This window comes from Neofelis nebulosa, chromosome 1 (genome assembly GCF_028018385.1).
Source record: "Neofelis nebulosa isolate mNeoNeb1 chromosome 1, mNeoNeb1.pri, whole genome shotgun sequence".
In the NCBI taxonomy this organism is placed as follows: Eukaryota; Metazoa; Chordata; class Mammalia; order Carnivora; family Felidae; genus Neofelis; species Neofelis nebulosa.
Window position 1 is genome coordinate 171,592,063 of NC_080782.1, and position 12,063 is coordinate 171,604,125.

Below are 12,063 nucleotides of genomic sequence, written 5' to 3' on the forward strand. Positions count from 1 at the left end.
CTCATAGCCTGGAGCCTGCTTCAGATTCTCTCTCTCTCTCTCTCTCTCTCTCTCTCTCCCCTTCCCCTGCTCATGATCTGCCTCTCTCTGTCTCTCAAAAATAAATAAATGTTAAAAATTTTTTTAAAAAAATTAGGGAGAACAAAAGCAGTAAAATTAAGTATATCTATACAAATTGGTCAAGGGATTCATAAAATAAAAGGATGTAAAGTATAACACCATACACATAAAAATGTGTAAGGGACCGGAGTAAAGAATGGGTTCAAACTTAAGCAACCATCAACTTAATATAGACTGCTATGTGCATAAGATTTTAGATACAAACATAATGATAACCAAAAACCAAAAACCAGTAATAGCTATGTAAAAAATAAAGAGAAGGGAGTCCACATATGTCACTAAAGAAAGCCAGCAAACTGAGAGAAGGTAGCAAGAGAAGAAAGGAACAGAGAATAACTACAAAAACAACCATAAGACAAGTCACAAAATGGCAGTAAGTACATACCTATCAATAATTACTTTGAATGTAAATAGACTAAACGTTCCAATCAAAAAAAAGACATAGGGTGACAGAATGGATAAAAAAGCAAGACCCATCTGTATGTTGCCTATAAGAGACTCATTTCAGACTTAAAGACATATGGACATTGAAAGTAAAGGGATGGAAAAGCATTTATCATGAAAATAGAAGTGAAAAGAAAGCTAGGGTAGCAGTACTTATATCAGACAAAATAGACTTTAAAACAAAGACTATAACAAGAGACAAAGAAGGACACTATAGAATCATAAAAGGAATAATCCAACAAGAAGATAGAACAATCATAGATATTTATGTATCCAACATGGAAGCTATCCAACTTTCTGACACAATTGAGACTGTTGAAAAGAGACTGTATTTTTCCCACTGCATATTCTTGCCTCTTTTGTCATAGATTAGTTGACCATGTAATCATGGGTTTATTTCTGGGCTCTCTATTCTGTTCTGTTGATCTGTGTGTTTATTTTTGTGCCAGTATGATGCTGTCTTGATTACTACCTCTTTGTAGTCTATCTTATAATCTGGGACTGTGATGCCTCCTATTTTCTTCTTTTTCAAGATTGCTTTGGCTATTCAGGATTTTTTGGGTTCCATAAAAATTTTAAGGTTGTTTGTTCTAGTTCTTATACTTCTTCCTTACCAATCTGGATGCCTTTTATTTCTTTTTCTTGCCTTATTGCTGTGGCTTGGACTTCCAGTACTATGTTGAATAAAAGTGGTGAGAGCGGACATCCTTGTTTTGTTCCTGATCTTAGGGGGAGACTTCCCACTTTTCACCTTTGGGTATGATGTTAGCTGTAGGTTTTTCACATATGGCCTTTATTATGTAATATGAGTAAGAAAAAAATCCCTTCTGATACTCTGTGTTGGCCAAGAATAAGAGAGGGGAGCTCTCCACTACTCCTATTTTCCAGTAAATCATCTGGCATCTTCTCAGAGGGATATGTTTGACTAATTCCAACACCCACTCTTGTGCTCTTTAATTCTAAGTTAATTTTATATTACACACTTTCATTCCAGTTGCAAACTTTTTTATAAAATGAGTATTTTTACCCATTGGACAAGTAAAGGAAAAATAACATGCTGTGTTTATGAGTACTTTTTATAATATTGGTATTAGTAATAGCAAATTCATAGAATTAATGTGAGATTAAATGGTTATACTAATTTATTAATATAGTAATATGCATTGTTAATTTTCTTAATTAATATTCTAGGCATAAATCATATTAATATATTAATTTATGTGTGCATATACATAATGCTTGATATAGAATCCCTATTTCTTTGCTTGTTTATGTGGCCCAAAACATAAATTAGATCTACACTTTTTTATTTTAGTTTGATGATGCTTAGTAAGATGCAAGTCATTTTACAATATGCCATATGCATTATAGAAACTATCTTTAGAAAATATAAAGTATGGAAAAATGCACACTTTCTGTGTATACAGAATTTAATAGATGACGATGACTTTTAAATAATATCAGATAGTGAATAATAAAGAAATAATACCACTTAGAAACATTTAACATTTTAACACGTTTTACTGATTGCTTTAGATGTTTTTGGTCTTCTGTGTTCTAGTTGGTATTTTTCTAAACCATTTTTTTTATAACATGTCATTCTAGATTGTTGTGGGCTTTTCATTTTATAATAGCAGCAGCTGAGATTTACACACTAACAAATGTATGAGGCATTTTGAAATAAATTACAGTTTTACGTTCCAATTTCCCTGTCTCCTTGTTCCTCCAGGTGGCTTTTACAGTACTTTTTGATTTGGAAGCACTTCTGAAGATATGGTGTTTGGGATTTACTGGATATATTAGCTCATCTCTCCACAAATTTGAGCTACTGCTAGTAATTGGAACTACTCTTCATGTATATCCAGATCTTTATCATTCTCAGTTCACATACTTTCAGGTAATATGAATAACGTCTATTTGTCAGTAGAATTTGTTTCTTTCCAGAGGAAATACCAGTTATGTAATAATAACTATACATAATTATATTAAATAGTTATATACAATTATTATATAATAAATACAAACTTCAGATAGGCCCAGCGACATCTTCAGTGCCAAAAATAGTGCATTCATAAATTATAACATTGTTTTTAAAACTTCTGAAAATTTACAGTGGAGATGTTTTAGATGAAATTTTCTCCTAAGCTGAAAAAAGATGCATTCCAACTTCACTGACTTTATTTATTAGAGATTCCAAAGCTGTTATTTTCAGAGCAGTTTTAACTTCAGCTGCCAGACTGCAACCTGAAAGTCTATACTTCTGATACCTGGGGAAAGGACATGAAAATATAATTCACAGAAATGATAACAAATATCCTGCAAACACATGGGTTAAAAGGTAGGCCTCTAGTAATCATTGCCAAACATACCGAAATCACAAAGGATATATGGTTCAAGCTTTCAGTACATCAACATCTTTGGACATAAGCCCTTTGTCATTTGTTGGGTTATATCCTTAGGCTTGGTTATAATAAGTGAGATGAGGAGGGCAAGAGATATATACATGTTTAAAACTCTTGGTACAAAATATACTTCCCAATTATGCCATTGTATGCTCTTGGGCACTGCTGTCTAGATTCACAAAATCAACATGAGTATTTAATATATATGTTTGATAATTTAGGAAATATGCTTGATAATCAAAACAACAAAATATCTTTTATAGACCTATTAAGTTAACCAAGTTAAGAAAAATATTGGTCCCGGGGCACCTGGGTGGCTCAGTCAGTTGAGCTTCTGACTTTGGCTCAGGTCATGATCTCTCACTCTGTGAGTTCAAGCCCTGTGTTGGGCTCTGTGCTGACAGCTCAGAGCCTGAAGCCTGTTTCAGATTCTGTGTCTCCCTCTCTCTCTGACCTTCCCCCATTCATGTTCTGTCTCTCTCTGTCTCAAAAATAAATAAAAACATTTTAAAAATTAAAAAAATATATTGGTCCCTATTTCAGCAAGGATACATATACAAAATATATTCATGGCTTTAAAATTTCTATACTTTCTCACAGATAATTTTTTAGTGAGAAGTTAGAAATAGAGTAATCTTTGAATCTAAAGATATTTATTTGAGAATTGTTTACGAGATTAAAAAAATGAGAACTTTTAAAATGGTAAACATTTGAGGAATAGCTTAGCAAGTCATATGCGAATTTGACCACAAAAATAATGACAATGATGAATTTGTAATTACTCAGAGACATGATTAAAATAATATGATTATATTTTATTTAAACACAAAACAGTATAAAATTATATAACATATATATGTTATATGTATGTATATCTATAGCTATATATTTATATGTAAAATACCTATAAATGGAAAAATGACAGGAAAGAAATAAACCAAATTATTACAGATTATTAACAGTCATTATGTCTAGTTTTTTATATTAGTCAATTTTTCCCAAAATACCTAAAATTAGCATGCAAGGTTCTAATAGTTTTATATATATATAGACATAGTCACATAGTATGGAACTCAGTGAGTTTGCAACTTTTTTTAGTTTATTTTTTGAGAGAGAGAGAGAGAGTAGGGGAGGGACAGAGAGAGGGAGAAAGAGAGAATCTTAAGCAGGCTCCACACTGTCAGCACAGAGCCCGATGTGGGCCTTGAACTCACAAACTGTGATTTCATGATCTGAGCTGAAATCAAGAGACAGAACGCTTAACCAACTGAGCCACCCAGGTGCCCCAAGTCTGCAACTTTAATGTTATCTTTGATTCTGGATCATAATCGATAACAGTTTAATTTATGTTAATGGTTAAGTGATTTTCATTTGTATCTCTCTCTGTTTGACCATGTTTATATTTCCCTAATGAAATAATTAAACACTGCCTGGATTGTTTTGTGGAGAAGCTTAAGTGTCACAAAGATTTTTGCACATTCACATATAAGAACTGACTGTCTTGAGCAGATTGGCTCTTTGTGGGTCCACTTTGATCTCCCTTGTGGGTCCTCACATTTCTCATCTGACATGGCCTTTCCTCATCGTGTTGGCGGTGAATTTCACATTTTGGTATTTAAGTGAAGTCAACAGTTTAGTACAAAATGACTCCCTTTATAACATCAGTTATCTCTGAGAGCAATCATTGGTGTTCTTCATCTATTTATTCAAATGATATTTACTGAGCACCTACTATGTGCCAGGCACTGTTCCAGAAACGGAGGACAGAGGTAAATATGCAGGGAAGAGCCCTAGCTCAGTAAGCTTACATTCTAGAGGGCAAATAGTTCACAAACAAGGATACAAAAGAATGTGGAATAAAGTTCTGGAAATGCAGTAAAGGAGAAACAAGGGTGAAAAGGATGGAGATTGAGGGTGGGGTGCTATTTTAGATAGGTTGCTCATGGCAGCCGTCTCTGAAGAAGTTGCTTTTGAGCAGAGACTGAGTGAAATGAAAGGGCAAGCCAAGAGAACCACAGGGCAACTGTCCTGAGGTAGAAACATGCTTGCTGTGTTTGAAGAATAGCACAAAGGCCAGCATGGCTGGACTGGAATGAGCATAGGGCACCATTGTCCTGTAGGAAGAAATAAAGTGTTGCAAAATGCTACAGCTCTGATGTACCGGATAATTATGATTACATTAGCTGGGATTTATTGTGCATTTACTATGTGCTGGGCACTGGGCCGAGAGCATCATGCTATTGGTTAGGCACCACAATCCTGGGAGACAGAGAGCATGCATGCAAGCTGAAGTGCTAAGACACTTGATAACTTGCTCAAGACCACATAACTAACAAGTGATGGAAACGCATTGCTAAGAAATTTAATTTCATAGTCCATATTCTTGGCCATACAATTTCTGAAGTATCTCACTTGTAATTAGCAGAGTGATCTTGAAGAGATAGACTTAGAAATGTGACCAGGAAAATATGCTTTGGAAATAACCACAAAATGTTCTGCAGTGCTTATCTTTGAGAGTATGGTTTACTTTATTTCCTGTCTGTGGAAGCACCAAATCAAAAGGGTTTATTGGGTAAACAGAGTGAAAAGCGTATTTATCCCCAAATAGATGAAAAGGCGTAACTAGAGTCACTGATAAGGACTTTGCCTTTCCAAGGATGCAGGCTTTCCCCTTTGAAAATGCTGATCAAATCGGCCATGTAGGAATCATGTTAAGTTCTGCTTCTTCCAACTAATGAAATTTTAATTTATCAAAATTGCACAGATGTGCATAGGATGTTTTATTAGAATTTGGGATAGGGCTCAAAATTACTTAGGCAATCTTCTTTTTTTTTTTTAAGTTTATTCATTTTTGAGAGAGAGCATGAGCAGGGGAGAGGCAGAGAGAGAAGGGAGACACAGAATCCAAAGCAGGCTCCAGGCTCCAAGCTGTCAGCACAGAGCCGGACATGGGGCTCAAACTCACGAGCTGCGGTATCATGACCTGAGCTGAAATCAGACACTTAACCAACTGAGCCACCCAGGCGCCCCTAGACAATCTTTTAAATATGATTTTAATACAAGTGGAGAGAACACACTGTATTGAAAGTTGAGCTATAAGCCAGTTAAATTGTTCCTGTAAACTTGCTCATTTTAGCTATTAACAATTAGATACTGAATCATTTATATCTGAGAAAAACAAATCTGATAAGAATGTGAAATCCTTCCATATAATTATTCAGGATATTAATATGAATGTGAATATTTTAATAGTTCTTATGATAAAGCTATTTGCTTATTACTTGGAAAGATGACCTGAGTGTAATATGTTCGGATTTGGGAATATATATAAATTCAAACAGAAAACTGGTAGCTTAACCATGTATATAGCATAATGTTTACTTGGAACAACATGATTTTTCACATGAATTTTCTTTTTTCAGTATTGCAAGGAGGAATTAAAATTAGCAACAAGAAAATATACATTTTCTCAACTTCTTTACATGTGTGTCCATTTAGTTTACTAGTCATGTGGCTACATTTGGATTCTGTAGACACTCCTATTATTTCACCACAATATATTCTGTTAATTCAAAGTTTAAGGAAGTAAGAGTGTCTTCAAGTATAGCATGATGCAGAGGCTAAAATGGTGTCGCAGGGGCTCAGTCTATTTCCTCACTCACTTTTCTTCTGTGTCAGTTATTCCTAAGCTAGCTTTGCTCCATGTAGTGGCAAAGATGGCTCCCAGAGCTCAAGATTTCTGTGGTGCTCACAGTAATGTGAATTGGGAATGAAAAATGGCACACCTCTTACAGGTCCAACAAAAGTTTTGAGGATGACTCAGGTCATTGTGAATACTCCCTCCCGGCCTGGATCATGGGCATCACAGAGTCCCTTCTGGTCCTCATGGACCAAGAGTGGAGCAGGAATGATTTGTCAAAAGAAAATCAAGAACAGTAGGAAGCTAGGGATGCTGGAAAAATCCAAACATATGTTATTTTATATGTGTAAAAATTAAATCTAGGTTAAAATTTTTTTAATGTTTATTTTTGAGAGAGAGAGAGAAAGAGAAGGAGAGAATGAGCGGGGGAGGTGAAGAGAGAGTGAGATACAGAATCCGAAGCGGGTTCCGGGCTCTGAGCTGTCAGCACAGAGCCTGACACCGGGCTTGAACCCACTACCTGTGAGATCATGACCCAAGCCGAAGTCAGACACTCAACCAACTGAGCCACCCAGGCACCCCTAAAAACTAGGTTTTAAAAGCATTTCCTGCTCTTACTCTATTGAAGAGTATTTATTTTCTGCTACTAAAAAGCATTCACAGTCACCTTAAGCTCTCATCGAACCATCTTGGACAACCTTTCCACTTACCATAGTTTATTTGTGCCAAGACCATAGTTTTCCTGTTTTCCTATTTCCTATCTCTAAATCTGGAATCTGTCTTATAATCAGTGGTATGCCATTCTTTAACTGGAAGCACTTTTTATTTTTCAGAGGCACATATAAAAATGTTGACATCTCAGACTTAATGAAAAATTGCTACTTTTCCGTGTTTTATATTTCAACCTTGAATTACATACTAAATTATACTTTTAATCTTATAAATATGCCCTTAGGAGCTTTGCCTTTATATTATACTCCCTCTGTAATTTATAAACATTGAATCTTATTTGTCCAACACAATGTTTGGCACATAATAATTAATCAGTATTTGTTAAAGTGAAGAGCAAGTGAATTTATTAATCAGTAAGCTATGGAGAGTTGCCTTTATATATATGCAAAACATCTAAATATGTGTGTGTATTTAGATATAACAAAGATCTAAAAATGCAAGTCTTACATAAGACAGAAGTTTGTTTCTCTCCAGTAGTTGGTGGGTGTCCAGGGAAAGTAGGTGGCTCTGCTCCACACAGTCATGCAGGAAGCCTGCCTATTGAGGTGGATTGAATCTGTTAGCTTCCATACAAGGCTTCCATTTCTGGTCCAAAGGGACTACTCCATTCATTTCAATTTCCCTGCCAGAGGAAAGCATAAAGAGTATCCAGGGCAAGTTTATTTAATTAAATGTGCCAAAAGTTGCAAAAATTGCTTCTTTTCATGTTCCTTACATCTGAACTTAGTCGACTGGCCACACCTAGCTATAAGTGGGGCTGGAAAATGTAGTCTATAGTCCTTGCTAGCCACTTGTTAGGCTAAAATTCTGATAGTTCTATTATTTAAAGAGAGGATAGAATGGATATTATGGTATCACTCTCAGGCATAAGTAAGGACTCTTTGATAGTAGATTCTTAAAAGGAAAAGTCTATATGTACAATAATATATAGGAAGCTTTGTTTTATGAGACATATAGCTAATGTTGGATTAAGCCTTTCATCTACATTTGAACATGAGAAAAATATCAATTGTGTTTCAACAATATGTATTAGTTAATAGCACTTTGAGGAGTGCCTGGGTGGCTCAGTCGATTAAGCATGTGACTCTTAATCTCATCTCAGGTTATGATTTCACAGTTTGTGAGATCAAGCCCCATGTTGGGCTCTGTGCTGACAGCACAGAGCCTGCTTGGGATTCTCTCTCTCTGCCCCTCCCCAGCTCGCATGCCCTCTCTCTTTCTCTAAAAAAGAAAGAAAGAAAGAAAGAAAGAAAGAAAGAAAGAAAGAAAGAGTAATAGCACTTTGAATTATCACATTATATGTAAAAAAGCTTTTGTTACCACCATTTTCCTTCATTCATTCAGGATTTATTGAGCTCTGGCTAAAAGGCAGAAAGGCAGGCACTGAGATACACCAAGATCTTAGTTATTGTAGTGTTACTTTTTGTCTGTAGCTACTCACATGGAAAAGTGTGATTTTATGAAGTACTGTGAAAAATGAGGTTTTAGTGTGAACTTGTTTAAGATTCAGTGTGAGTAAATGATCAAGTACATATGTTTTCCTCTCCCACAACAGGTTCTTCGGGTAGTTCGACTTATTAAGATTTCACCTGCATTAGAAGACTTTGTGTACAAGATATTTGGTCCTGGAAAAAAGCTTGGGAGTTTGGTCGTATTTACTGCCAGCCTCTTGATTGTTATGTCAGCAATTAGTCTTCAGATGTTCTGCTTTGTTGAAGAACTGGACAGGTTTACAACGTTTCCAAGGGTAAGGATAAAAACTGCAGTCAATTTAATCCATCATTCCCATTTTAGCAATAATGGTTAACATCAAAATAATATCCCTTTAACAGTGGATCAAAAATACTGGCATATTTTTGATAACTTGGAATAATTCAGTTTTAATATTGAAAATGGTCTCTTTTGCAGGGTGCAGGCACTTGAGCCCGTTTTCAACACTGTTAGATTATACTTCAATTGTAAAATTCTGGAAATAGTCTAATAAAATGAGAGGCTAAAACCAGTCCAGTTGAAAGCTAGAGTTCTTAGTACCTATAGATGAAAGTATAGCAGAGTATTTTTTTTAAGTTTATTAATTTATTTTGGGAGAGACAGAGAGCACAAGTGGGGAGGGGCAGAGAGAAGGAGAAAGAGAGAATCCCAAGCAGGCTCCACACTGGCAGTGTAGAGCCTGACATGGGGCTCAAACTCATGAAATTGTGAGATCATGACCTGAGCTGAAACCAAGAGTCAAGACACTTAACTGACTGAGCCACCCAGGTGCCCCTAGCAGAATCTTAAAATAAAATTTGTTTTTTGTGTCTGTGAAAGTTGACATTTCAAAATCTGTTTCACAGTTCATATATTATTTTTTAATTTTTTTTAATATTTATTATTTATTTTTGAGAGAGAGAGAGACACACACACACAGACACACACACGCACAGACACACACACACACACACACACACACACACACACACAGAGTGAGAGCGGGGGAGGGGCATACAGAGAGGGAGACACAGAATCTGAAGCAGGCTCCAGCCTCTGAGCTGTCTGTCAGCACAGAGCCCTATGCAGGGCTCAAACCCAGGAACTGTGAGATCATGACCTGAGCCAAAGTCAGACGCTTAACCAACTGAGCCACCCAGGCGCCCCTACAGTTCATAAATTTTAATGTCAAGCATAATCTAGAAGGAAGTTTTTGATTTTCAATGTAAGAAAATTCATAAACTCTTCAGATTTGAAATGTCTTTGGAAAATTCTCTAGTTCATGCCTCTGCATTATCATCAGGAATTCACTTAGGCTAAAAGAGGAAGTCAAAAATCAATCATAAACAGAATTCATGTAGAAAATACAACCCCTAACCAAGGATTCTGAAATTAACTCCATGTGGAATTAAAAACATGAAAAAATGTAATGACCAAGACAAAAAAATATGTATTTTTTCACCATAAGCTGAAATACCCATTTATATGGGAAGAATAATCTTGGGGTAACAACAGTATATAATTCATTTTTTTAAATTTTTTAATGTTTTATTTATTTTTGAGACAGAGAGAGACAGAGCATGAGTGGGGGAGGGGCAGAGAGAGAGGGAGACACAGAATCTGAAGCAGGCTCCAGGCTCTGAGCTGTCAGCACAGAGCCCGACGCAAGGCTCGAACTCACAAATGGTGAGATCGTGACCTGAGCTGAAGTCGGACATTTAACCAACTGAGCCACCCAGGCGCCCCTAATTCATTTTTTAAAGATAAGCTTTGTGGGACACCTGTATGGCTCAGTCGGTTGAGTGTCAGACTTCAGCTCAGGTCACCATCTCATGGTTTGCAAGTTCGAGCCTGCATTGGGCTCGCTGCTGTCAGCACAGAACCCACTTCAGATCCTCTGTCCCCCTGTCTCTCTGCCCATCCTCTGCTCATGCACATTCCCTCAAAAATGAAACAAACATTAAAAAACTAAGCTTTGAAGGCAAAGGTGTCTGTACTCAAAATGGTAGACTTATATAGGCTGGTTATTATTTTTTTTAATCTCGTGCTAAATTTATTATGCATCACCAAGCATTTGTTGAGTGCGTATAAAGAGCCAGACAATTTTGGTGATCTTAGGACAGAAACACGACTATATCCCCAGTCTTCAGGAAATTCTCAGTTGAAGGGCATGCCAAGTAAGTAAATGCAAAGCATGATAGAGGCAGGCACGAGGTGCTCTGAGAACCCAGAACTAAGATCTGTAACCAGGAATGGAAACGTCTAAGTAGGCTTCTTGGAACAGTCACTAAAGAACAGCTGTACATAGACAATCAAAGTGGAGGAACACAGTGTCCTGGGTTTGGGGACAGAATATGCTAAAGGTCTGCGGTGAGCCTTTCTTGTTCCAGAAAGTAAAGGAGAAAGCAAGGCCAATGGTAAGAGGAGGATATAAGACCAAGGAAGGGTTAAGTTGGATGAAAGTGTGGTTGTATTTAAATGTTCGTTGAGAACAAGCAAGTAGAAGGTGAGGCTGAAGATGTAGGAGACACAGAGGACAATAGCAAAGGGTTCTTGAAGAGGGTATCCAGAGCATAGGCACAAGGATTGCTCTTAGACAAGTGTTGACACGTCCTGCGTGGAGGTGGTGAGGTAGGACAGCAAGCCAAACTGAGAGTCACAGCCAGTCTTTATTTTCCTACTACCACAGTACAAGCCACTGGCTCCCAGCATTCCATTTTCCACACTGAACAGCACCGGGTGAGTGTCAGATGGGTGAGTGTATTGTGGCAGGAAGAATAGGGAAAAGTGCCTCAGCCGAGGCCTCTTGATGTGACCCTCAGAACAGAAGCACCCAGGCTAGAAATGTGGCTGTTCCTAAGAGCATGGCCACCTGGAGTGGGGGGTGCCGAGTTTCTGCCTAAATCTCCCTCCAGAGACAGACTGTGCACCAAATGTGGTGTGGGGATGGCAGCCCACCCTGCGAGCTTGTGGGGCAGAGCCTCTCCGGTGCCTGGGGTCGGGCCACATAGGATGCTATTGTCCTGGAGCCAGACTCTTCAACAAGAGGCTCAGCTCTTCTTCAGGGTTGGGGGCATGCAAGCAAAGATGACAGTGATGTCACTAAGCCCACCTTCTCTTTGTGTGTCCCGTCACTGGAGAAATGAAAATTGCAGAGCGCCATCGTTCAGAATGACACTGAGACTGTCATTGTCACAGTCCATCTCTGAGCCCAGGTTAATTCAGCACACAGTATTGAAGGCCCACTTAGGGCCA

At 37.4% G+C, this 12,063-nt stretch overlaps 1 protein-coding gene across 8 annotated transcripts in view; it reads left to right on the forward strand.

The window, feature by feature from the left end:
* The window catches only part of NALCN (sodium leak channel, non-selective), a 333,612-nt gene that overhangs the window by 160,723 nt on the left and 160,826 nt on the right, over nt 1-12,063 (forward strand). For all 8 annotated transcript variants that reach the window (XM_058743569.1, XM_058743534.1, XM_058743516.1 and 5 more), the window contains 2 exons: nt 2,294-2,461; nt 8,894-9,085. In XM_058743569.1, coding sequence (XP_058599552.1) covers nt 2,294-2,461; nt 8,894-9,085 — 360 coding nt within the window. The remainder of the gene's footprint in view (nt 1-2,293; nt 2,462-8,893; nt 9,086-12,063) is intronic.